The 27,224-nt window shown below is 51.4% G+C and overlaps 1 protein-coding gene across 1 annotated transcript in view; it reads left to right on the top strand.

Moving 5' to 3' along the window:
- The window catches only part of LOC119700717 (GDNF family receptor alpha-4), a 72,622-nt gene extending 47,488 nt beyond the window's left edge, over positions 1 to 25,134 (top strand). Inside the window, exons 2-8 of the mRNA XM_038136250.1 lie at positions 5,795 to 6,073; positions 9,084 to 9,164; positions 12,494 to 12,839; positions 15,918 to 16,027; positions 17,909 to 18,043; positions 18,250 to 18,407; positions 20,692 to 25,134. Of these exons, the coding sequence (XP_037992178.1) occupies positions 5,795 to 6,073; positions 9,084 to 9,164; positions 12,494 to 12,839; positions 15,918 to 16,027; positions 17,909 to 18,043; positions 18,250 to 18,407; positions 20,692 to 20,838 (1,256 nt within the window). The 3' untranslated portion in view covers positions 20,839 to 25,134. The remainder of the gene's footprint in view (positions 1 to 5,794; positions 6,074 to 9,083; positions 9,165 to 12,493; positions 12,840 to 15,917; positions 16,028 to 17,908; positions 18,044 to 18,249; positions 18,408 to 20,691) is intronic.
- The last annotated feature ends 2,090 nt before the right edge of the window (positions 25,135 to 27,224 follow it).

Genomic DNA, 27,224 nt, shown 5'->3' with positions numbered 1-27,224 from the left:
TGAGAATGTGTTTTCTGCAGCATTTTGGTCAGACACAGGATTATGGTCAGGCCTTGGCTGCCCAGGAGAGTGTGGTGTCCATCCTGGAGGGATTTCAAAGCCTGTGGATGTGGCCCTTGGGGCCATGGGCAGTGCAGGGAGAATGGTTGAACTTGGTGATCTGAAAGGGCTTCTCCAACCTAAATGGTTCCAGGATTCTATGGGCAGGTCAAATATTAGACTTGAAGCCACAGAAAGACAAGGGAGCAAACTTCCTCGTCACCATCATCTTTCAGGTGAACAGGGACGTGTTTGAGCCCTGCCCAGCACAGGGGGAGATATCTGATGGGGAGCATGATAGGTCAGAGCTGGGAAAGGTCACAAGGGGATGTGACTGGCAGACCCAGGCAGAGTTAGACCGAAAAAGGAGCTGTCTCCGGGTCTAAGCTTGTTTTGCTCTGCCTCAGCAGAGAACTTTCATGTCTTTACCATGGGCCAGGACATTTTAAAGTCAAATTTAGGTGGAACTTGAGGTCTTAGACATCTACTGTAAGTACTTAAAGGTCACCTCTGGCCCTTGAGACCTCAGTTGTCCTTAGTGCTCTCTGCTAGATGTTCCCTCACCGTGGCATACAAGGAGCTGATATCCAGAGACCACCAGTTATCCCACAGGATGGGATAACTGTGGGATACAGTGCTCCAGTGTTGAGACCCTGGTGATCACAAAGCCCAGTCACCCTGTCTGGTATGACTGCCTAGCTTTGGGAGTGGGAGAAGAGCCTCTGTTCCAGCAGAAATCAGGGACTGAAGCTTCCCAATACGCCAGTGTCATGGTGTCCCTGGATTTCGGTGAGGATGAATGTGGCACATCATTTTCTCTGCCAGAACTTGTAGCTAGTTGTGTGATCTGTGTTTCAGATACACAGTATTTCAGAATAACTTGTACCCACTTAGGGACGTCATGGATCCACAAAAGTTTTAAGCCTTCTTCCTGGTCTGATGGATTAAACTTATTTAAAATACATACCCAACTGTTTGCAACCAGGTCATGCACTGAGCGTGATGGTCTGATTTTCATCCTCCTTTCATAAAAATATTGTTTATAGCTGATTTGGTGGTTAGTCTGGCTGAGTCAGTCCAGCAGGATGGGGCATTCCAGAGGCATCTTTAGAAAACAAAGGCTGAAGCCTTGTCAAAAAGGATGTGTTAGTGTAGGGGAGTAATGATATCCAGGGAGACTTTACCCCAAGTCATCGTGAGGGCTTTCATGATGAATTCTGTTCTCCTTAAGGGTAATGGAGACATGATACAACTTGTCATGGTATCTGGGTGTCATGTATAAATCTATGATAAACAGCCAGAGAAATGTTTCCTTTGGGTTTGAGTCCATACAGCGAGTGGTTATCTCCTACATGGATTAGAGGAGAGGGAAATATTCAGTGGGTGTTGCTGTGGTTATTTGTATCTCCTCAGTGCCTGTAAAGCCCTGTGTGGAGGCACAGATCAAATACAGACAAAATATTGCTCATAACGTGGAGGGAAGGGGTGAAGGGTCACAGCTGGAGGGACAAAGAGTCAGGGAGCACATTTAATGCCTGATCAAGAAACGCAGCACGTTATTGGCCTGAACTTTCCAGTATTGCTTTAACACCCTCAGACCTTGCATTCCTGAGATGTTCTCAGCAAACTCCACCACCCCAGTGCTGGCTGGGAAGGATGACTGGGAGAAGATCCGTTTGCAGTGTGGGATTCCATGATCTGTGTGCTGTGTTGGTAAAACCATCAAAGCCCACAGAGGACTGTCAGCAAGGAGTGGTGGTGTCCTCCTCAGGTGAGCTGCTCTGAGTTAACACAGGAAGCACAGGGTTAGCCCTCAGAGAGGTGTTGGGGCATGGAACCTGCACTGAGATCAGGGCAGGACAGGTGGAAGGGAAGGAAGCTTCCCTTTGCATGGAGAACAGCATCCCAAAGGAGGTTTCTGGGCTCTACAAAACCCAGGTGGCAGCTCTCCGTTCTGGACAAGGCGTGTGGGATCTCCTGGGAGGGCTGGTATCAAGCAGGCTGGGGGAAGGAGCATAGGTATGGCAGAGCTATCACTGGGGCTGCTCTGCAGGTATTTCAGCAGCAAATGGGAAATGAAATTTGAGCTGTGTACAAGAGTTTGTTCCCTGTGTGATCCTGAGCATTTGGCTGTGAAATCATGACATGAAAACACAGTTTAAGAAGGTTTAGCAGGGGCCACCTGCATTAGCCACCTGGGCCCATTCATGCATGACTATTGGTTTATGGATAGTTGGGAAATACTAGGAATATTCCTTCAAGACATCCCTGATCCCCCTTTCTCTGGGCTGAGCCCCCTTCCCAGCCCCCTCAGCTGCTCTTCATAGGATTTACTGTCTAGACCCTTCCCCAGCTTCGTTGCCCTTCTCTGGACATTCTCCAGCCCCTTAAATGAGGAGTGTAAAGATTCCCACTGAATTCATATATAAACTGGAGGGGAGGGAAGGGAGATGTATCCCAAAGCCCCTGCTGGAACTGGTGTGGTTCCTGCTAAAACATCTAGAGCCCAAGTTGAGTAAGAAAGGGAGAGTGACTCCATGTTGGTGCTCTCCAGGCATTTTATTCACTATTTCCACCCACACAGAATCACCTTCACAGTTCTGTACCCCAGACACAGCTGCACTTCCTTGAGAAGGGAAATGATGTCCTTGGAGGAGAGTCAGACCTGGTTGGTCAGCACAATGCACTTTGAGACACCTATCTGAGAGGAGCTGAGGGTCTGCTAAAATGGGAAGAGACAGGATTTTCTCTTACTCCCACACTTGAGGAGCAACTCTGGGTGAATGGCGCTGAGATAAGAGCGAGCAGAAACAGATGTGGAGCACAGCTACAAACAGGATGTGAAAATAAACTCATTACTCCATCTGCCCACCGTAAACAGCGTGAAATTAGCAGGGAGTGAGGAATAAAACTCCAGACAAATGGCTTTTTAAAGGGAGCAGAGGGAGCTGGAAGGGCTGCTATTAGAAAAGCAGAGACACAGAAAGCCCAAGCCACACACAGCTCCGTGCATATCCCAATTCCCTGGTTAGTCAAGGAGGAGGAAAATCCCGTGGCACAGAGCCTGCCAGGAGCTATTTTTGAAGGCAAAACCAGAAAGGCCACTCCATCTTTGGGAGAGAAGACTAATATTGCTCTTGTCCCTGCCTGTTAGGAAGCACCATCAATTTTATAAGTCATGGAGATTTATTTTTTTCCCTAAGAGGTGCTGTCTTAATGTTGCATAAAATTACTCTCTCAGGGGCAGTGTGAGGAGAAAAACGTGGTGCTGTGTTGTCTCAGTTGCAAAGACACCGCTAACAATAAAAGCCCCTGAATGATTTGGTTTTTAAGTGACACAATTACGGAACGGGTCATTCATGACACTCCAAGTGGCTTCAAGCACCTCTGTCATAAAGTCTGAATGGAGGTGTTTTATGCTGTGGGTGTGGGCTGCAAATATTCACCCCTGGCCTTTGTTCTATGAAGCAAGGCTCAGTTTGAGGATATATTTACTTAAAATTTTGCAGGAAAATTTCTCAAATGGTCAATCTGCTTGATTTATTAAAGTGAGATCCCAGAGTGTTTTACAGCTTTTACAGGCTGGTTGTGTTTATAACCATCCTGGGGAGTATCTTCTGCAATTCATGTAGCGGAGAAAGGGAAGGAAGGTCATCACTTCTATTTTAACCTACTTTTCTAGCAGTGACAGGACACTGACAAAGTCATCTCTTCTGGAATACAGCCTGCTGGGCTTTATCCTCATTCAGAGGAGACCCTTTGGAAAAAGCCAGAGTGAAATAAGTAAAGTATTTTTTCCTTTATTCCTATGGATTCTGCTCAGATATGTTCTCTAGCTCATTTTATGGATCTCAGTGAATTTGCAAATTGCCCAAATGATATTTCAAGGAAACTGGTTCCCTGTGTTCGAAGTTCTTCAGTATATGACAGCCCAAGGCAGAGTTTCCCACATGTTGGAAATAATTTCTCTCTCCACATTTGGCAGATCCAAACAAGCCTTGAGTGCTAAATAAACTAGGTCTATGAATAAATCAGGGGCAGGAGAACTCAAATTTGAGATTTGAAATACCTGAAAGCTTGACATTGGCCATGAGGCACTTTGAAATAGTCTGCAGTTAGATGAAAGGTTTTTCATTTGAGATTCCACTGGGATATTTCAGGAGGAAACCTCCTAGTGGGTTCACCCAAAGTTTGTAATAAACGTAATTGAAGTATCTGAACTCCAGCTGCTACTTTCTACTCTAATCAAGAGCAACAGAGGCAGCTCCTTCTTAGCAAACACACGGTGACTGCTGAGGGAACAGAAATGGATATCCTGGGCTCGAGTGCTCAACTGGGAGGTGCAGAAATTAAGGAGAGGTAGCAGTTGGAAGGCAGAAAAGGGGACTTTATGAAGAGATCTGTAGAGTCTTGGAGAAAGCAGAGATTTCATGAAGCCCTCAGAGATGGAGATCAGGGACTCACATTTTTCTCAGGAAGCGGGATTTTCTAATATTGTCCAAGCTGGGTGTCACTAGAAGCAGACACCAGAGGGAGTCAAAAAGCAGATGGTCTTTTCTGTCCCTCCCCTTCTGGTTCCTACCCAAAGGGAAGACAAGTTATGTTAGAGACAGAGACTTCCTTTGGCAAGTATTGGAGAAGTTCTCCTTCAAGGTCATGACAGCAGTTTCTGTTTTGATAGTTCAGCAGGATCCAAAATTCCTGTAGGGGCACTGGAACTGATTCTCCCCTTCCACAAACCAGGTTTGCCTCTTCCTCACTCTCCCAAGCTGGGGAGCAGTCCTGCCTGACCTTTGTCAAATGCTCCAGACCATCATAGCAGTCCCCTCTGTGCACCCTGGGTGCCACACAACCACATCTGAGCACGGCTGAGCCGCCGCCCTTTGCCAGGAGCAGCGATGCAGCCACGAGCCATGGGCTGAGCACACCCCAGGACCCAGCCTGGACGTGCCCAGCCTGCTTTAGTGAGGAAGAGCAATAAATAACACGAGATTGGTCTGCTCCTGGCACTGAGGCACAGCACCACTGAGCCCTGATGAGCTAATTTATTGGTGTATGTGTAGCGATACCATCTTCCTCCCATGCTTTGGGCTCTCCTCTCCAAATGGAGAGCACAGCACTTTGTGTTGGTAAAGGAACTCTGAAGAGAATTTACAAGAGCTTGGAAAAAGCCAAGGCAGAAACAGTGGGAGTCCTGGGGAGATGGGTGACAGTGAACAAGGGCCAACTCCTGGGATAGATGTGGGCTGACTACATGTCAAAACACCCACGCAGAGCCATTTATAGCTGCAGGAAGGTGTAGGTGCAGTTAAACCATATTTAAGGAGCAGAGGCAAGGGTCTCTGTAACACTGGGCTGCTGTTCACTTTGGAGGGCAGGCATGAGATAGAGAGCTGGGAAAGAAAGGATTTGAAAATATTTTCATTCTCCAAGAAGGAAAAATCAACCACCAGGAACTGGTCAAGTTTCTGTCACTTACTATCCTGCTGCCAGGCTGATCCTGTCATAGAACCATAGAATGATTTGGGTTGGAAAGGACCTCAAAGCTCATCTGGTTCCACCCTTCTGCCATGGGCAGGGACACCTTTCAGTGTCCCAGCTGCTCAGAGCTCCATCCAGCCTGGCCCTGAACACTTCCAGGAACGGGGCATCCACAACTTCTCTGGGCCCCCTGGGAGAAGGAGACTGCGGGAGACACACTCCGTTTCCCGTGGGGCTGCTCCGTGGCGCTGACGCCTCTCCCCTTCCCTTGCAGAAGGCATGGCAGCCGCCGTTGGCTCGAGCAGGGACTGCCTGCAGGCGGGCGAGGCGTGCACCACCGACCCCGTGTGCAGCGCCAAGTTCCGCACGCTGCGCCAGTGCATCGCGGGCAACGGCGCCAACAAGCTGGGCCCCGACGCCAAGAGCCAGTGCCGCAGCACCGTCAGCGCCCTGCTCTCCAGCCAGCTCTACGGCTGCAAGTGCAAGCGCGGCATGAAAAAGGAGAAGCACTGCCTGAGTGTCTACTGGAGCATCCACCACACGCTGATGGAAGGTCAGTAGGACGGGGAGCTCCTTTCTGATGATCTCCCTAAAAGGGAGTCGCTCGCGGGCCGTTCCACAGAGCTCCCCAGCTCTGAAGTTGCTGCAGAATACCCCTGTATGATCCTGTTCTGTCTCAAGGCACGCTGGTTGGACCCAAGGGAGCAGCATGAAGCTGTGTTGGAGGAGTTTAGGTTGGTTATCAGGAAAGGTTCTTCTCCCAGAAGGTGGTCAGACGCTGCCCAGGCTCCCCAGGGAATGGGCACAGCCCAAAGGCTGCCAGAGCTCCAGGAGCGTTTGAATAACGCTCTCAGGCACAGGGTGGGATTGTTGAGGTGTCCAGTAGGGCCAGCAATTGGACTTGAGGGTCCCTGTGGGCCCCTTCCAACTCAAGAGATTTGATGATCCTATTGATCCCCATGGTATTGACATTTTGGAGAAAGCACTACTGAAAACCTGAGATGCCTCCTTCCTTTTTTTTTTTTAACCCAACCTCTCTTTTATGACATTCCCAATATACATTGAGATCTTTTGCTGGAGAAATGCACAGCGTATTTTGTATCTAAGTATGTTAACCAAGACCATAAACATTGTAGATTTTATAGAAACACAACATAAAGCCCAGGCATTGAGGAAAAACAGCATGAACTTCAAAAAAATCACTCTTAGAATGTCTCAAGTGCACCAGTGTCTTTGTGTTAGTGAAGATTTGGGGCTGGTGACATCAAGCTGGAACTTAAAGTGTTCCCAGAGCCAGTATTCAATAAGTTTGGATTTTGACGTTTTTTAAGAGTCACCATAAAATTGCACCTCAGTGACCATAACTCTTCCCTGTCAGGCTGGTGAGTATTTTATGCACCATGAAAATTAAAATGGGGAATAAAACAAACCCTTCCAGCCGTGGGCTGTGAAGTAGATTAATAAAACGCTGCTGGCTGAAACCTGAAAGGAAAAGTGCAGGGGTGAAACCACAGGCCAAAAGGCCAAGCAAAACAAAGAGGATGGACACCGCAGTGCACAGGCTTGCCAGGATGGAAACTGGTTGATCAAATTCCTGGGAAGCTTCCAGGTGCCACAGCTTGCAGGGTGCAGAGCATGGTGCTATGAACTGACTGGGCAAATACAAGACCTGAGCACCCCTGCAGTACCTGGTCTTTCCCATAATTATGTGCCAGATTTGTTTCCATTGAAGGGAAGTCCAGGGAAGAGCTGGCAATCCTGTTTCTCCATTTATCTCAGTGGGTGGTGTCACAGCTCCTTCCCAGGTGACCTTCTCGGCTCAAACTTGGAAATAGGTCACCTGTGCCATGGCTGTGTAGGACAGTGCTGTCATGAGGGTTTCCGGCTCTGGGACACACGATGGTTTATGTTGGAAGGGGCCTGAAAGTTCCAAGCCCCTGTCGTGGGCAGGGAGAGATGCCTTCCTCTGGAAGGAAGAGAAGAGAGAGGCTGGCAAGGAGTGCTGAGAGCAGGCAGGGGCTGGCTCTGTGTCTCCAGATGCAGAATAGCAGTTTGGTGCTGGATGGACTCCCTGCCCCATTGCTGGGGCCTTCCACCTTGGGAATGACTGGGAGAGGGCTGTCCTTGGAGGCTGACAACAGCTGTACTCCACTTCACTGCTGTCATGTCCCGAGCCCCACACTTTCTCAAACAACTGACTTCATTTGCAATGCAGATTTGCACACCAAACTTTTGAGTTCCTCGCCTTAATTTCCCCAGGGAGATATATTTCGTAGCAGTCCCATGTTTCAGAGTCCTTACGCATGTTTAATTGACTGAGAAAGGAAGCCAATCCACGCGGTCCATGTAGAGCTTTGTTTCTCAGTCAGACATACCCAGGAGGCTGCAAAAAGCTTCCTAGAAGGCCTCTTGCAAAAGCAATTGTGGAAGTGCGTGCTCAGGGAATTTACAAAGCACACTATTTACTCAGCTTCTCTTGAGCACGCTGGTGTTTAGCCACCTTCCCACTTAGAGACACAATAACATGACGACAACCCGATAACAACTCTCTGATAAGGTGCTTTATCATCAGGACATAAAACTGCTATGCTGGAAAATACAAATGGGCCCCTCTCTAGTCAGTAACGATGCAAGATATTTCAATGAAGGTGTAAAGCTGCCTTGTAATGTGTCGTGGTGATTGCACAGGTCTGTGGACACTGGGAGCCATTTCTTGCTGCCTCTTGCTGCAGCTGGAGGTCAGCACGTGTCCAGAGTGTGAGGTTGGACAGCCCTTTTATCCCAGCCAGCACATCTGCTGCTGCTGTCCACATCCATCTAAATGTCTAATAAAGAAACCAACAGATACTGAGCTGTTTGCTTCAGTAATATTCTATGGTATCCATCAGGATGATGGGGCATTACAGACCATTGCACAGATGAAAGGGAAGCACCAGTTGAATAAAATCAGGCTCCCAGAGACTTAAAAACTACGAGAGGAAGTTTCTGCGGGAGCTGTGGGTCATTAGCTTTGTGCCAAGTGAGAAAAGGCTGTCGGCAAGGAGAAAGGGAGAGGTGACAGTAAATATGGAATGTGTCATCACCCACATAATCCTGTGCACAGCCTGTCTGTGTCCTAAAGAGAGGTGAGGACCTTTGACCCAGGAGGGACATAGAAGAAATTGCAGTAATGGTGATGGAAACCCTGTGTGTGTAGGAAGCTGGTGATTTGAGCTCTGCCCATGAGCAGGAGCTTGTGCTACAGTCTGGTGTCCTCTCTGGCCATCCCTGCAGTGTGCTCCAGAGCTTGAGCTACAGAGCTGCAACTCAACAGTTCCTGACAGGCTGCCCCACTCCAAAATGGAGACACATTTTAAAAGCCATTTACATTCTATTCCCTTTTCCAAGGATGAGTTCACACACCTGTTCCCATGACTCTGAGTGTCCATTTACTCATGGCCTTTAGAGCATGGTTCCCTTGCACCCACCTAACAATCTTTCACTGCAGATGTCGAACCTCGTGCATCTCAGCCATCCCTCAGGAGCCTCATCTGCCTTCTCACCAGCTTCTCTCTTCCCCCCAGGCATGAATGTCCTGGAGAGCTCCCCTTACGAGCCGTTCATCAGGGGCTTTGATTACGTGCGGCTGGCATCCATCACTGCAGGTAGGTGGGTGGGAAATGCTCTGGCACCTCCTGTGCACACAGGGAGGGCCCTGGCGGGGGGTCAAGGGCTGCAGACTGGGAAGTCCTTTGTGCTCCTCATGAGTATTGCATGGTTCAGGTCTGGCAGTTGTTTTTTCCAAGGAGGTGCCTCTGACTCCTTTGCTAAGCTGTTACACGTTCTGGGGAAAACTGCTTGTGATTTTTGTCTTTTGGCTGTTTCATATCTGTACTATGGAGGCCTGGAACTTAGAGATGTGATACAAAGACCCCTTCCAATGACCCATGCCAGGCACACTCATTCTCCATAGCAGGTGGATGATCTGTTCCATGCAGACAGATCATCAAACAGGAGCTGCTTGGGCGTTCTTAGGTTTGAGAAGGTGCTTCCACATCAGTCATGGGATGAACTCTGCAGGAAAAGAGGTCAGTAGCTCAACCTGTGTGTTGATCCCAGCCACAGCCTTTAACCACCTGCCCTGAGGGCAACCTCAGAACCCAGAGCTGTGTTCTGCTGTACATCTTACCCTGTTAATAGCTGAGCAGAGCAGCCTGACACCTTTTAATTCCTCAAGGGCTCCACAGTTCAGAGGTCGGTGTGGCTGCCAATAACCCTGTGCCATTGGCACAGCTGCCACCGCAACCAGCCTGCGCTCCACACCGTGGGGAAGCTTTCCAAGAGTGGGCATTTTACCAAACTACCTGTCTGGGAGCAGGTTATGTGCTCCTCCTGTGTCTCTGGCAGATGTGCCCAAACAGCTTTCCCAAATGTGTGCCTTGCTCTGGGGTGACATCCACAGCTGGAGTGCACCCAAGGGAGGAAGGAGCAGCATGTCCCTGCAGCAGAGAATGTCTGCAGTCCCCACCATGGCCAGGCACTTGTTGGGTGAAAATGTCCAGCAGCAAATTAACACATCAGCCCTGGACAAGGGGAGCAGAGGGGATGGGAGGTGCTCCCTGACTCGTTCTTACTGACTCCACCTGGCAGATTGGTGCATTGACAGGGAATTTTTTTGCTGGGTCATGGTTTTCTTTACTGGAGTTTTTCCCCTTCTGCTGAGTCCCAGAAAGTTTCAGAGCATGGGGAAATCAAGGGATGTGGATTTTTATGTGTGGTTAATACACTCTCAGGTTTTTAAAACAAATTGAAAGAGGTTGTGCACCAAAGCAAATGGGCCCAGAGCAGCAGGGATTCTTCAGAAGACTTGGCATCCACTTAGGGACACAAAATTTCTTAGCCTTTTTGTCCTTATTCATACTAATCAATTACATAACTTCTATTACATAACTTACGACCTGTTGCCCTCTGCCTGTCCAGTGTCCAGGGTCATATGGCCAGCACTTCCACAGGACCCTCTTTCAAATCTACCAAAAAGAAATCCCAAGAACTTTTTGAAACATAAGACACCCCTGTGACCATAGGCCAAGTGAACAACAGGTATATTAAACTGAATTTTACATAAACAATATATGGCCACTACTAAAACTGTACAAATGGAACCATATCCCTCCACTCTAATTGTAGCAGTGATTTAAAAAGCACATCTGCTGGTGTTGCGTGGGAAGAGGAGAAAATCCAACATGTTCCCTGTGATTTATTGGCTGAATGGGTAATGAAACCCTTCCAAGTAACTGTTTCCTACACATTAGCTGGCAGCTTCCCAGCATAAACTGATGCTCTGACAATATTCATCTCTGGGCAGTTTTAAAGGTAACTGTTTAGTGAAGGGATCACAGCAAGCAAAACTTTCACCCACCATAAAATAACTGAAAAACTTGGAATTTGTCTTCCAGCTCACTGTAAGCAACAGGGGGCAACAGGAAGGGAAAAATAAATGCTGGGAGAAAGAGTATCTGATAAAGTCAGGGAAATAAAGGAGGGCAGCCAGCTCTGAAGGGCTCAGGGGGACTGTCAATGTTTTAACACTTGTCAGCAGTGACTGGCTGGTTTTAACTCCCAGTCAAAGATCGGGCTTGACTCTGCATTGAAAATTTATCATTCTGGGGATTCTTCCTCAGTGGAAAAATCTTTCTAGGCTGGGGAAAAAGTTCTTCTGGTGTGCTGCTGGTCATGATTTTAATTCAGAGAGGTGAAAACCAGCTTCAAATTCATTTTCTCTCTCAAGCTTGAAGGACCCTTGTTTTATCTGTTCGATCAGACAGTCTGATGTTCCCACTGACTCCTGCCAGGGACCCTGTAGCATTTTCCCCCTCTATAAAACAGACCCCCATCCACCTTTGAAGCAGCCCTACGTCTGGTGTTAGACAAATGCCTTTTCCTCTTCCTTATTTTTACAGAGAAGGCTGTTGGCATATAAACTCATGAGATCCCTACTTTCCCACTGAAGATACTGTTTTTCTCATCCATCACTACAGTTTTTGCTTTATTTTCCTGACCTTTCCCCTTACTGCAGGTTTCCTCCACCTTCCCTGCATCCCACAGCTCATCTCTGCTCTCCCACCCAGACTGGGACATTCTTTCTCCTCTTGTTCAGGAGGGTGGACATGCAGAGTGATTTTGCTGATGTGAGTGAGGGGTGACCCTGCAAAGGGTGTGAGGAGAGAGACACATGCACTCACGTGCAGGCAGCATCAGGTCCCAGGGCCACGAAGGTGGATGGTACCTCTGATCCCACCCTGTGAAGGCACTGTCACTACTGGGGACAGGGGGATACTGGCTCAGACTGGTCTGCATGGGGCACACTGCGACCCAGACAGGTCTCACTAAGCTGGGCAGATCTTGGGGTGAACAAACAGAGCTGCTGCCAAAGCCAGACATGACCTTTCAGAGGCCAGGAGAAACTCCCTGTCCAGGGCAGTGAGGCTGAGGTGCCAGGAACTAGTGCAGACCACCCCTGTAGCAGAGACTCACTCTTTGATCTTGAGCAACTTGCAGAAACAAGAAGGTCCATTAGTGGAGGTCCCAACACTTGATGGATCCACTCACGGCCATAAGTAGCTGCACTTTCAAATGCCTGCTGTCTTCCAGGCCTCAGGCTGGATAATCTGCACTAGTAAAATGTTACCAGATGCCCAGATTAAAGCAAAATTCATTTTATTAAAGATGCGAGCTTGGTGAAGTGAGCTCTGGGTGGTGCAGTCTGGTATGCGACTGTGGCACTTCTTGTAAAAAGATGAGTGTGGAAAGGGGATTTGGTCCTACCAGGACCCACGGAGCACACCTGCACTTCACCCTGGCCGCGGCCTTCCTGGAGCAAGCGTGGTGTCACCCGGAGGCCATGGACAGGAGCAGGGGGTGAAGGCCTCAGGGGTGGTGCTGCTGATGAGGGGGTCAGCACAGAACCACCTCACCGTGTCCCACCACCCCACAGGCTCTGAGAACGAGGTGACACAGGTGAACCGGTGCCTGGACGCCGCCAAAGCCTGCAACGTGGACGAGATGTGCCAGCGGCTGCGGACGGAGTACGTCTCCTTCTGCATCCGCCGCCTGGCCCGGGCCGACACCTGCAACCGCTCCAAGTGCCACAAGGCCCTACGCAAGTTCTTCGACCGCGTGCCCCCGGAGTACACCCACGAGCTGCTCTTCTGCCCCTGCGAGGACACGGCCTGCGCCGAGCGCCGGCGCCAGACCATCGTCCCCGCCTGCTCCTACGAGTCCAAGGACAAGCCCAACTGCCTGGCACCCCTGGATTCCTGCCGGGACAACTACGTCTGCAGGTGATGCTCCCACGCAGGGCTGGTCCCCACGGAGAGCTCTCGCTTGGGCCAGGGCCTGGTGACAGCCCTGAGCCACCGCCCTCACCTGCTGGGTGCTCCTGGGGCACCGTCCCACACAGCTGGGACAGGCCGCACCGCCGTGACAGGCCATGCCACAGTGACAGGCCGTGCCACCACGACAGGCCGTGCCACCATGACAGGCTGTGCCACCGTGACAGGCCGTGCCACCGTGACAGGCCATGCTGCCATGACAGGCCGTGCCACCGTGACAGGCCGTGCTGCCATGACAGGCCGTGCCACCATGACAGGCTGTGCCACCGTGACAGGCCATGCCACCATGACAGGCTGTGCCACAGTGACAGGCCGTGACACCATGACAGGCCGTGCCGCAGTGACAGGCCACGCCGCCATGACAGGCCGTGCCACCATGACAGGCCATGCCACAGTGACAGGCTGTGCCACCATGACAGGCCGTGCCGCCATGACAGGCCGTGCCACAGTGACACGCCGTGCTGCCATGACAGGCCGTGCCACAGTGACAGGCCGTGCTGCCATGACAGGCCGTGCTGCCATGACAGGCCATGCCACAGTGACAGGCCGTGCCACAGTGACAGGCCGTGCCACAGTGACAGGCTGTGCTGCCATGACAGGCCGTGCTGCCATGACAGGCCATGCCACAGTGACAGGCCGTGCCGCCATGACAGGCCGTGCTGCCATGACAGGCCATGCCACAGTGACAGGCCATGCCACAGTGACAGGCCATGCCACCATGGCAGGGCGTGGAATGAAATGATTTTTAGGTCTTTTCCAACCCAAACCATTTGTGATTCTGTGATTCTATGCTTTGGTGATTGCACAGGAGTCTCAGAGTCACGGTGTGATTTCAGATCCACAGCACAGTCTGTGGCCAGCCTGGTTTGCTGCTCTGTTTCCATCAAGCCCCAATCACACACACACAGACTCATCCCATGTGCCCACTGATAGCAAAACCCCTTCAGTGCTGTTCCTTCATCTGCACTATTTTCACCTCCCTGCTTCTGAAAGTCTTTGATATTCCAGAAGGTTAATGCACACAGAGCTCTCAGGAGTGGAGCCCAGCTGGCAGGGAGAGATGTAAGGCAATAACAGCACCATGGGGCCCAGCCCAGTGCCCTGCGTGCAGCTGGGCCGTGAGCAGACACCTGGGGAAGAGCACAAGAACAAGTGTAGGACACACCTCCCTGTATTGTCTCAGTCTCTAATTGCTGTGGGGTTTGGGACTTCCTGAGCTGAACTTCCAGCAGCCATCCCCTCCCAGCACAGCAACGTTAATTACAATAAAAATATTATGTATTTTCACAAAGGAAGGTGAGAGCAGCAGCATCCTCTTGGAAGCATGAAAGTACAAATGCCCTCAAGCACTCTGCACCCCAGAAATATGGAGGCAGGGAACGACTGAACTGTGCAGAAGTAGACTCTGAAAGATGCAAAGCCCCTGGGCTGGTGTTGTCCTGCTCAGATGTTGTCCCCTGGCTACCCAGGGAATCTGAAATGGACGGGTACTGCCCTCTCTCTAACATGACAAAAGGGCCCAGTGGGGAGGAAGAGGTTCAAAGGGGAGAGTGTTACTCCCCAGGAGACTGGAAACTATTTCCTGCAAGCAGCACAGCTGTTAATTATCTGGTCCCTTGGTCTCTGAATATATAATATAAAATATCCTCTAGAGACACAAAGGGAGCAAGAGGTTGACATGTGACCTGGTCAAAGCCAGCAGTGCAGAATCCACGAGGAGAGCCAGGAATAAATCATAAAGAAGTGGAGTGAAACACTCCAAGTCTCACCCTGTCTGCCCTGCAGCTCCTGCACAGCTCTAGCCCTTTGAACTTCCCAGCTCAGAGGGGTGGGTTTTACTAATATGGATTATATCAAATCTGCAGTCACTATCTCCCTTCTCTAAATCTCCAAACAATGCAGCAAGTTTTGGGAAAGAAGATTTTGCCTGTCCATGTTACAGGAGAAAAGGGTTGATAAGGGGCAAATATGGGAACAAAGATGAGAAAAAAAAGAAGGGTGCAGGGGAGAAGTGGGCTGGAAAGTGCAAACTGGAATGCTGACACTGACTGGGAGCAAGAGCAACGTGTCTGGAAGAGAGAGGATGTCTGGGAGGAGCAACATGCTCAGTTTTTCTGAGCTTGCCCAGGCAGGGTAAACGTTTGAGGTTCTCAGTTCTCAGCTCAGATGGTATAGGTTGTCACCTAAAGAACCCTCCCTTCAGGTGTTGTCAGTGCTGCTGCTTGCTTGAGTTTCCAAAGCAGCTCAGATGCCATGTGAAATCCCTTCCTGCCTGGCCACCAATGTTGAGATGGATCTGGGTCTCCAGCTGTTGCTGTGTCCTGCCTGAAAGGCCTGTGTTGATGCCTCAGATATCCTACCATGTCCAAACACCACCCTGTGCCAAGAGCTGACTCACGCCTAAAGAGTTTGGTGGCAGGTAACTGCTTGGCAGAATGATTTGCCTGCTCCACAGGCTCCAGAGATCCTTCTCCTGAGAATGGGCATGCGCAGCAGAGGATGGGCAGCAGCCCTGGCAATGGGTAGGACATTTCATGTCTGAACCTCTGGACATTTCTCTTGATCTGAGGTGACCTCAGCTGTATTTAGAGTCTTTAGAGAAAGAAACTGGACCAGAGCAATTCTCTGTTTCATCAAATCAGACTAAAAATAAAGCTGAGGTCTTTAGGCAAAGTTATCACCCAAAAGATAGAAAATGGCAACACAGACTGATTTCCTTCCTGGCAACAGCTCTTCCCTCAAAAACCCACAACAGAAAGCAAACATTTCTTCCAAGACTGGACTTACCTTGCAGTCCTGGAGGAAGCCTGTAAAACATTGACTGCAGAACCTGTTCAAAACCTCCTCCTGGGTTTGTTGAGGTGGGCAGGAGATTGTAAAAGGACATCTGTTCCAAGTATTTGAAGAACACCTACAGCAGCATTTTGCAAACATGCTCCCCTCTGTGAACACCACGAGTGTGCTGTTACATCCCTTTTGCCACAGACCTGAGGTAACACGTCCCGTTCTGTGCTCTGGCTCCATCAGGTCACGCTACGCGGAGTTCCAGTTCAACTGCCAGCCGTCCCCGCAGGCTGCCAGCGGCTGCCGCCGGGACAGCTACGCCGCCTGCCTGCTGGCCTACACCGGCATCATCGGTAAGGGCCGGCCTCCGGTGCTGCCCAGCAGGGCAGGGAGACCTCTCCTTGCGAGGGAAACCTCTCCTCTGGGTGGGAAACCCCTCCTCTGGGTGGGAAACCTCCCCTCTGGGTGGGAAACATCTCCTCTGGGTGGGAAACCTCTCCTCTGGGTGGGAAACCTCCCCTCTGGGTGGGAAACATCTCCTCTGGGAGGGAAACCCCTCCTCTGGGTGGGAAACCTCCCCTCTGGGTGGGAAACATCTCCTCTGGGTGGGAAACCTCTCCTTGGGAGGGAAACCTCCCCTCTGGGTGGGAAACATCTCCTCTGGGTGGGAAACATCTCCTCTGGATGGGAAACCTCTCCTCTGGGTGGGAAACATCTCCTCTGGGTGGGAAACCTCTCCTCTGGGAGGGAAACATCTCTGGGAGGGAAACCTCTCCTCTGGGAGGGAAACCTCTCCTCTGGGAGGGAAACATCTCCTCTGGGAGGGAAACCTCTCCTCTGGGTGGGAAACCTCTCCTCTGGGTGGGAAACCTCCCCTCTGGGTGGGAAACATCTCCTCTGGGAGGGAAACCTCTCCTCTGGGTGGGAAACCTCTCCTTTTACTCTGGCTATAAGTATAGTAAGTTGGAGAGCTGAGCTCTCCGGGATGTCACAGAGTCATGGAATGGTTTAGGTTGGAAGGGACCTGTAAAGCCCATCTCATTCCAGCCCTCTGCCATGGGCAGGGACACCTTTCACCAGACCGAGTTGCTCCAAGCCACATCCAGTCTGGTGCTGGTCTTTCTCCCTTCAGTGACATGACTAAGCCATGGGTATGGGGTAAGTTTAGGATGGCTGCAGTGGAGGGAGAAAAGCCATGGGCTGCTGACAGATTGGAGCTTCTCTCTCCGGTGGAAATAGATGGGCTGTCCCAGGGTGTCTGCTCTGCCAGGGATTCCCTGATGCTGTCACCAGTGATGCCACTGGAAACCACCATGCACTGCCATTCTGCCAACTTCAAATGGTGTCAGATTGGAGTTTCAGATGCTGCAGAGCCCAGCTGGCAGCAGTTGGCATGGGCACAAACAAGAGTCCAAGCCAGTGGCCTTTGGACCAGGTCTGTCCCGATAGATGAGACAGACTGACATTTTTGGGCCAACATTTCATTCCATTTTAATCCTTCATTCTGGAGATTGAGATTGGCTTTTTCAATGACAGCATGAAAACCTTTATACACAGTTTTTGAATGCTAAGCCTGGAGAGTAAAAAGCTTCAAGAAGACCTTAGAGCCCACCCCAGGGCCTAAAGTGGCTCCAAGAGAGTTGGAGAGGGGACTTCAGACTAGAGCCTGAAGTGCCAGGACAAGGGGAATGGCTTTCCACTGCCAGAGGGCAGGATCAGATGGGATATTGGGAAGGAATTCCTAGCTGGGAGGGTGCTGAGGCCCTGGCAGCAGCTGTGCCCCTGGATCCCTAGCAGTGCCCAAGGCCAGGTTGGACACTGGGGCTTGGAGGAGCCTGGGAGGTGGAAGGTGGGAGCAGTGGGAGGTGTCCCTGCCATGGCAGGGCTGGCACTGGATGGGATTTTCGGTGCCTTCCAACCCAAACCATTCCATTATTCTCTGAATGCCATTAGGGAGCCTGAATTCCCAGAAACAGCCCTTTCCTTGGACTGATAGCACTTTTTAATTGACAGAAGGCTTTGGTGATGGTAATGTGACCAAAAGGGTTGTGAGTGCTCCTCTTCTCCTCGCTAGGAGCAAACCAGACCCATGACATCAGCACTTGAAGGGTTTTGCTGCTGTCATGGAGGAGCTTGGCTGAGGCAGGGTAACCAGGAGAGCAGCCCGAGGGGATGTCACTGCCCCTTCCTGGAGTCCCTGCCCTGCAGTAACACTTGTCCGTCGGTCCCGGCAGGCAGCCCCATCACCCCCAACTACATCGACAACTCAACGTCCAGCATAGCTCCCTGGTGCACCTGCAACGCCAGCGGGAACCGGCAGGACGAGTGCGAGAGCTTCCTGCACCTCTTCACCAACAACATCTGTCTCCGTAAGTGGCAGTGGGGGGCTTCTGTGGATGGGGACGTGCAGATGCCACGGCGCCCCAGGTTCTGAAGGTGTCCAGCTCCCTGTGTTACCAACAAAGGAGCTCTGCAGAGCCTCAGGCATCCACTCGGGTGATGCAGAGAAAGAGGCTGGGAAAGGGAGGCTTCCCCCTGCCCTGACAAGCCTTTTCTCCACCTTTCCCTCACCAAGAAAACGCCATTCAGGCCTTTGGCAATGGGACTCACCTAAACACAGCCGTGGCCCCGTCCATCCCCCCCACCACACAGATGTACAAGCAGGAGAGAAATGCCAACAGAGCTGTGGTGACCCTCAGAGAGAACAGCTTGGAGCACCTCCAGCCCACCAAGGTAGGAGAGGGCAGGCCTGGCCCGGGGGATGACCGGCCATGTCTGTGCCTCCTGCAGCCTCCTCATCTCAACTCCTTCTTCCATTTGTGTCATTTCAGTCACATGCAGGCATCCAACCTGCCCTCCACCTCCTGGAGGCCTGACTTCCCTTCCCTTCCCTTCCCTTCCCTTCCCTTCCCTTCCCTTCCCTTCCCTTCATTATTCAGAGATATGTTTCATTTAGAAGTACTGGGAAATCCATGGGGTTTTCACCCAGGACCACTGGCTTGGCTCCTCACCATCCTTCAGAGCATCAGTTCAGCTTCAGACAAGCATTTCAACTTCCCAGGACACAAGTTCCTCCCTTGTTAGATGAGGATTCTAGAGGTCATAATGCAGAGGTTTAAGGTTTGCTAAGCATTGGAAAATTTAAAAGGAAAGGTTCTGTTCATCAGTAAATTATTACTATCAAAATTATATTAAATTGAAATTATTTTAAAACAAATAACATTCATTTACTGATGATGGCTGTGATAGGCATTAAATATTTCATTTTTAAGTAAAACAAAATGACCTTGACTTGCCACACCAGAGTAATTTTCAGATTCAATTATTTTCCTATTGAATAATTAACAGTGACCCTGATTTGCTGAACGTTCAGGTTACAGAAGCTGTCAGTTTTAACTAGACTCCAAGGACTGAGCTTTGCACTGGGCTGACTGATACCTTCAGAACTTCCAAGTGTGGGTTATTTTAAGGCTTATCACTGTTTCTTTTGCTGGGAAAACACCTGATTCACCTCTCTCCACCCTGTTTTCACAGAGCGGCTGTGGCTGCAGCTCTCTTCACAGAGAGCAGCAGGCACAACCTTCCCAGGATTTCTCCTGGGTAAGGAGTGAGAAAGCTCAGAGAAAGAAGAGAAAAAAATTCTTATCTCTACCTGCTGCATCTCTTGTTTGGCACATATGGAATGTGTTATGAAGATTGTTTACCAAAAGTGATTTGTTAATTGGACACTGGTGATGGTTGTTTTGATTGATTGACCAATTAGGTCAAAGCTGGGTTGTGAGTGTCTGTAAGGGCTCATGGCTTTTTCTTCAGTATGGTTTAGTATTAGTACAGTATAGTACAGTATAGTATAGTGCAATATAATGCAGTACAGCTGAACAAAGCAATTGTTCAGCCTGCTGAATCATGGAGTCACTGCACATTGTTCCCTGGCTGGGGGTCATCCTGTGTCAGGAAGCGGCAGGTTGGCAGGTGGAGAAGAGTGGCCCCAGGCTCCCTCACTGCTCTCCAGGGAATGGTGGCACTGTTGCAGGACACAGGGACACCTCCACCAGGCCATGAGCTTGGCACGCAACAGATCTGGGGGCTTTCCCTCCAGCTGGTGCTCCCCAGATCTTGGAGAAATCCAAGTAGTGCCTCAGGTCCAGACCCAGCACTGAGAACTTCATCCTGGAAGCGAAGGAGAAGCTGTGAACTGTCTATGACCAGGACAGTATTGCCAACAGCAATTGGGAGGCTGGAAAAAGCAGCTGCAGTGGAGGATGGCCCTGCCTCATCTCCAACCTCCTCGTGGCAGCAGCACGTCCCTCCTCTGAGGTGTGAGTGCTGCTGGAGTGTGGTCCCTGCTGGAAACTAGAGATTTGGGTCTTGACTTTGGACTCAGCTTCAAATCCAGATCCTGTTCAGCATTTAATGAGGTTGGCACCTCTGGACCTGAGGGGGAGAGCTGGTGAAATGTCTCCCAGCACCATGCAGGTATATTCCACACCCACCTTTAAGGTCACCAGGTCAAGCCACTGGCCAGCAGTGGCTCCAGAAGATACATGGATGGCCACTGCCCTGAGAGGGCACCCACGCACCCACCTCACACAGACACCCCCAGCCAGTGTCCAAACAAGTGCAGTGCCCACAGATGACTCTGCTGCTGTGACACCACCTTCACCAACAGCTGAAGAGCTGTGCTGGCCTCCGGGCCAGAGTCTGGGTGCTGAAATCAGCCCCGGCCTCTCTGCACATGCACACACAGCCCCTGAACCCCAAATCCTCTGAGGCACCAAGGAGGGACACCAGTTTGGTTAGAGACATGGAGGCTGCCCAGAAAAGCTGTGGCTGCCCTGGGAAGCTGTTCTGGGCCAGACTGGACAGGGCTTGGGGCAACCTGGGACAGTGGAAGGTGTTCCTGCCCATGGCAGGGGATTGGAATTGGATGATCTACAAGTCCCTTCCAACCTAAACCGTTTCAGGATTCCATGATCAGCCACAGCTCTCACCCCACGCTGTCTGCTGTCTCTTTCAGGTGTCTGCAGAGGAGAGGCTCTTGCGTGGCTCCACTCGTTTGTCCTCAGGCACCTCCAGCCCAGCAGCCCCTCCCTGCTGGGCGGCCTCTCTGCTGCAGATGTGGCTTCTCCTCGCCCCTGCTGTGCTGAGCCTCCCCGTGATGTGAGGAGGGCTGGCACACACAGGCAGAGACTCGATTCGTGTTGGTTTCTTTACTGAACAACCAGACTGGTAACTTTTTCAGGAGGAGAGCAGGGAGAAGGGAGGGGAAGGGAAGGGAAGGCGAGTGTTTGGGCATCCCTTCCTCCTCCTCATCTGTCTGCCAGTTTATTTGATTTTATATGATCAGCATTGTTGACAACCAGCTCATTCTTGGTCCTGGCCACCTTTCCACACCACAGCTTGGTTGTTGTTTCTCCAGCTCTCTATGGATAGGGCTGAAGCCATGGACAATTTCCTTGGAAAACATGAAGGAGAGAGGTGATCCAAGAAATGAGAGCTGCAAAGGAAATGCTTTTTCCTGCCCCAGCCAAGAGGAGAAAGACTTTTGATGGATGGATGAGTGGATGACCTGTCAGGAGGTGTCCTGAAGCCCACACTGAGGGGCTCTTGACAGGACATGTGGAGTTCAGACTGTCTGCACGGTTGCTCAGGACCTGAGGGACAATGCACCTGGTTCCTTCAGACTGAAGAAACCAGAAAATGGGGGGAAGGTGGTTGGTTTTGTTCACTGGAGAGGAACCTGAAACCCCTCTGTGGAGGACCAAGTAAATACACTCTGAACTGGCTGGCAGGGATTATCCACCCTCTCAAAACCATGGCCAGAGTGCAACCAGCATCCACGTCCCAGCTGTCACCTCCCCTCGGGCCCTCCTTCTTCGGGAAACCTGTGTCCTGTGTTGATGGTATTCAGGAAGAAACATGTGTGTTGCATTTTGTTTATGGCTGAATTTTTGGTGTCCCAACCCAAATGTCTCTATCCGCTGGTCCTGTTCAGTGTTTTGGGGCATTTTTGTCACATCCAAACAACCAGAGGCCAATATTGTCCCACTCCAGGCTACCCTTTCTCCGCCAGGGGCCAGTGTGTGAGCCCATGGGCAGGGTTTGACGTGAGCCCAGCACATCCCACTCTCACCTGTTCATCCTCTGGTCTCACAGGCACAGGGTCTCCAGCCAAGGGATTTCGTTCATTTTCCTGGGAAGAGATAGAATGGGAGAGGTTTGCTAAAAACCATCCTGAAGACAGAAAGCCCCAGCCAAGAAAGGCCATGTAATGAATTATATCATGGATAGGGGCTGGATTGCTACAGTTTCCCCTCCTCGAAAAACTGGCAGAGGCAACCACCTGCGTCCAGGTGAGCAGGCCAAGGGCTTAGCCTCTTGCCTGTTCCTGTTTTTTCAGTGAGGGTGTCATTTAAGCAGGGGCTGCTGAAGTGACCCTTTCTTCTGAGCCACAGCCAGACCCAGGGGGGGAAAATGAGGATCAATGTCTCTCTGGTGTCTTGGGGCACCTTTATCCAGGTGTGAGACCCTGGACTACCTGAGCATCCAGGGTCTTTCCTTGAGGAGGTGAGTTGAGGAGTCCCAGTGCTCTCTTGGGGGGCTGAACCCCTTTACTAAAGCCAGGAAAGAAGATGGTAAGGAAGGGTGAGAAGGTTTCCCAAGATAAATGCTTACCCATGCTGAGTGCCATGGGAGGAAGAGCAATAGCCCCAGAATCCCCCTGAGTGTGTTCAGGCCTGCCCTTTGCAGCAGCCCATTTATTCCTTGGTTTGTGCTCCTCCAATAAATATCATTAATTCCTTGGCATTTGAATGCATGGAAAGGCTTAGGAAGCATCTGACACAGCAAAGTCCATTGCTTTTTATTCCCATTTCCTGCAAAACTTCTCCTATTGTTGATTGCTTCAGATTTTCTGAGAAACTGCAGCAACTTCCTTGGCTTTTGCTCCAATGAGAAACCCTTCTGGTTTTCAGCTGAATAGCTGTGGATGTGTCTGACAGGAACTGAAATCCTCCTGCTGCATCCTGTCCAAAGTGCTGCTCCTTGAGGGGCTCAGGGCTGTAGCACCTGGTTTTCCTGATCCAGGGCTGTGCAAAGGAGCACGCCAAGTTCCAAGGCTTGTGTGCAGGGTGACAAGTCACACCCTGAGCCAAAGGTTGTACGTGAGAACTTCATGGCCGAGGGGCTCACTCTGAACGGGAAAGCAGACCAGGAGGGAGAGCTGCAGGCAGGAAAGCCATTTCAAAGTGACCCCACACATGCACAGAGCTGCTGTGAACATCTCTCAGCAGTGTCTCCCGAGAGACCAAGTGACACAAAGCTCGTGTCCTCACAGCTGCAGCTGGAGAGGGATGAAACCCTGACTGCTCAGCCCTTCAAAGGCAAGGAACTACCTCAACACCACGAGGTCATGCTGGGAACTGCATTCTTCTGCCCCTTTCCTTTCCAGTCCTGCAGTCATGCTCTGCTTTTCCACATCTGGCCCCATGAAACCAGTCTCCACCAGCTTTCAGTCGTGCCCAGGCTGAGCGTTGGCCCAGGATGGGGATGCAAGTGGCAGCTGCTTTCCAGGAGCACCCTCTCCTGTGTCTCTCATGTGTCAGTGTCAGTGATGGTGAAGTGCCACTTTCCTTCTCATTCAGCACAGAAAGAGTTTTCCTGGGCTGTCAGGATGCCTGGTGGCCCCACCTCACCTCTGCCTTCAGACTGGTGTGCTGTACAAAGAGGTGTGGAGAATCCTAGTCAAGGTCTGGTTGGGGTGGAGGAGACCTCCAGAGGTTGCCTCATCCTGGTACCATGTCCCACATCAGCACCCACTTCAACGCTTTCAGTGAGAGACACCATCATCTCCCCTGGATTCACATCACAGGATCATGAAATGGCTCAGGTGGGACCTTAAAGCTCATCCTGTTCCAGCCCCCCTGCCATGAGCAGGGACACTCCCATCAGACCAGGCTTCCCAAGCCCCATCCAGCCTGGCCTTGGACACTTCCAGGGCTGTCTTGCTCTAAAGGCTCTGCAGATGTTTGTTGTCTCATGCACCAGAGCCCAACCAGATCCTCAGTTCCCACGTTCTGTCCTCCAAGCCCTGTCCCAGGCCAGGTCCTGCCCCCCTGGGGGTTCCTTGGGGTTCACAGATGCTTTGGGGTGAAATGAATGAGGCACAGAGCAAGGAGCCTCTCACCCAGCAGGAAAGAGCTGGGGAGTGGGAATTAACAACAACAAAAAAAATTATCCCCAAACTTTCATGGCTTTGTTCAGATTATTTTACTCTTTTCACGAATATTTAATGTTGATTCTCTCTCCAAGCCTGTTCATGAATCAAACTTTGCAAAAAAGGATGACTTTTGAACCTTTCTGCTGGAGGAATCAAACGTGATTACTCTTCTCCCACCCACCAACATGTGTGCACAGACCACTGCTTTTTCCTTGTGAAAAGTCAGTAATTTTTTTGGATGAAATTCCATCTCTGCTGAATTCTGTGAAGTGAACCATGGATCTTCATTTTTAAGTCTCTTGATTAACCACAGAAGTCATAGCAGCTGCTTGTAAAGGCAAAAGACTGAGCAAGCCAAGAGACAGAAAGGGAGACAATTTTTTTTAGGAATTACTCCATTCCTGACAACTTCCATAAGCACAAAGAAGAATCATGGGAAAAAGAAAGGAATAAATCCACAGTTAAAGGACCAGCCAGACTTTCTGTAGCCACTGAACTCTATTTTCTGGCTGCACAGTGCTACTCCCAGTGGCTGGCAGCCCTGAGAGCCTGTGCAATGTTGTGTATGTGCTTATACCTGTCATGTCACGTCACGTCCAGCATTGTCCAGGTGGGAGCAGGAGCTGGGAGGGAGACCCAGGGCTGGGAGATGGTGCTGGAGCAGGAACCCCATGTGTGCCCCTGCTGGAGGGGAGGGTGGTGGGTGCCAGCCCAAACTGGGGTCAAACTTGTGCTTTCCTTTTCTGTACATGTCAATATTCGAACATATCCATGAATAAAGCACACACGCATTTTCCTGACCCCTGGCTCCTGCCTGCCATGCCAGCATGTCCCTGTCAGCACGTCCTGGATGGAGCTGAGCCCTGCTCCTGTGCTGGAAGGGCAGCTGGAAGAAACTGGGGGATGTTCTCTGGAGGTTGGAAGAGTGGTGGGGCTCAGATGAGCCGTGCTTGGGTGAAATCATGGAATCCTGGAATATCCTCAGCTGGGAGGGAACCACAGGGATCATCCAATCCAACCCCAGGCCCTGCCCAGACCCCCAGCAATCCCACCCTGGGCATCCCTGGCAGCGCTGGCCACAGGCTCCTGGAGCTCTGGCAGCCTTGGTGCCCATTCCCTGGGCAGTGCCAGCACCTCTGGGGGAGGAACCTTTCCCTGAGCTCCAGCCTGAGCCTCCCTGGCCCAGCTCCAGCTGCTCACTCGGGTCTTGTCCCTGGTCTCAGAGAGCAGAGATTGGAGCTGCCCTCGGGTGGAGCTGCAGACAGCTCTGAGGGCTCCAAACCCTGCCCCAAAGCCAGCCCCAGATCCAGCTCCAAACCCACCCCAACCCCAGCCTCAGTCCCAGCGCCAAACCCAGACCCAGACCCAGCCCCAATCTGAGCCCCAGCCCCAATCCCAGCTCCACACCCAGCCCCAAACCCAGCCCCAAACCCAAACCCAGCCCCAAACCCAAACCCAGCTCCAATCCCAGCCCCAAACCCAGCCCCAGCCCCAGACCCAGTCCCAGTTCCTATCCCAGCCTCAAACCTAATTCCGCCCCAATCCCAGCTGCTATCCCAGCCCCAGCCCCAGTCCCAGACCCAATCCCAGCCCCAATCCCATTCCTGCCCCAATCCCAGCCCCAATCCCAGCCCCAGCCCCAGTGCTGTGTCTCCCAGCAAGGAGGGGTGACAGGTGAGAACCAGCTCTGCGGAGATGGAGACACCAGTGTCATCAGGGAAGGAGACACAAGTCCCCACACAGTCCTGGGGCTGTTTGTATTGTCTGTGGGGGTGAAATGTGCAAAAGTTTGGGAGAAATTTGGGCAGGTTTGGCTCAAAGCTGGTGCCAGCACAGGAGGAGGGAAGCAGTGCAGGATGCAGCAGGGATGGGAGCAATTGCACCTGCAATTAGGGGCTGGGGAGCCACTGGCGCCAGGATGTCACCAGTGACCCACGGAGTGGAAATAACTGGGAAGGGCTGGTGCTGCCCCCTGTGCTGGGCACAGGAGGAAGGGAGATGGAGGAGAAGGGAGGGTGGTGGTTCATGCCAGCCAGGAAGGCTTCTGCTCATGCCATGAACACCCGTGAGCTATTTTTGGCAATTAAAAAAAAAAAAAAAATCACAGGAAAATTGATTAGAGGTAAATGGAATGTTTTCTTGCCAATTCTGGGTAGGGGAAAAAATTGAAAATAAATGTACATAAAGTTTTTATAAAAATAATGAATAAAATTCAAGTCAGTTCTTAAAGTGAGTTCAAGGTTGAACACATAAATGTTGCACTTTTTCCTCCCAGAACTCATGTTTGCCTCCATGTGTGCATGGAGCAGCTGAGGATGTGGATGAGGAGCAGAACCTGAGGGTTAGGGAAGGACTTGGACTCTCCTCAAAGCCTTTTCCCTCCCCACAGTGCCCAGGCTGGGCTCTGCTGACTCAAAGGACAATTCCTGAGGAGGTTCCAGCCAGCTGAACCTGAAACATGCTGTGGGAGCCTTGCAGGTGTGAGGGATTTTCCCTGGCTCTTGGCAAGCAGCTGCTCCACCCAGGTCAGCACGCAGAACTGGTGGGGCAGTCCAGGGCCACACGTGCCGGGCTGAAGGGGCTGCAGGGGTCCGGGGGCTCCTGGCATTCAAGGAGATCTCAGGACTCCCCAGTGGGACTCCCCCAGGCTCTGCACAGGGCCAGCACGGGGGGCTCGGCTCAGGGGCTGGCTGCAGCAGCCCTGCTCTGGGGTGGAGCAACTGGCTCCAAGGAATCATCCTAAATTTAGGGTGAGGAGATTCTGGAGCAGGAGAAGCACTAATAGCTGGAAGAAGCTTCGGCTGACCCTCAGTTCTACACTGTCTCTGGGTCTGGTTTTGGGGATGCTGGCTGTGCCCACAGCAAAACTGAGCACCTCTCCCTGCTACAGCCCCAGACATTAAACACTGAGGAAAGAGCACAGGAAGAGATTTTTCCACATCCCCAGAGAAAAGCTCTTACCTTTTCTTACCTCACCTGTGGAGCCCCCAGGACAGGATGGACAGAGCTTGGGGCAGCCTGGTCTAGTGGAAGGTGTCGCTGCCCATGGCAGGGGCTTGGACCAGATAAAGTCCCTTCAGCCCAAACCATTCCATGTTTCCATGACACACCAGAGCCCGGGGCAGCACGGCAGGTGAGAAGCAGAGACCTGCAGAGAGGACCCGCAGTCCCCATCACACTGTGGCTGCAGACACAGCGCGAGTGAAATCCTGCAGCCGATGTTCAACTGCTGCAAGGGGATGTTGAGATCAGAAACAACAATTTGCCACACGTTATCTCCAAGCAAACAGGGCCAAAGTGCTGGTAGGGATGGAGACATCTTGCTTTGGTTA

Source organism: Motacilla alba, chromosome 4, assembly GCF_015832195.1.
Source record: "Motacilla alba alba isolate MOTALB_02 chromosome 4, Motacilla_alba_V1.0_pri, whole genome shotgun sequence".
In the NCBI taxonomy this organism is placed as follows: Eukaryota; Metazoa; Chordata; class Aves; order Passeriformes; family Motacillidae; genus Motacilla; species Motacilla alba.
Note: the sequence above shows the minus strand (reverse complement) of the source record. Positions and strands in the feature narration are given on the sequence as shown.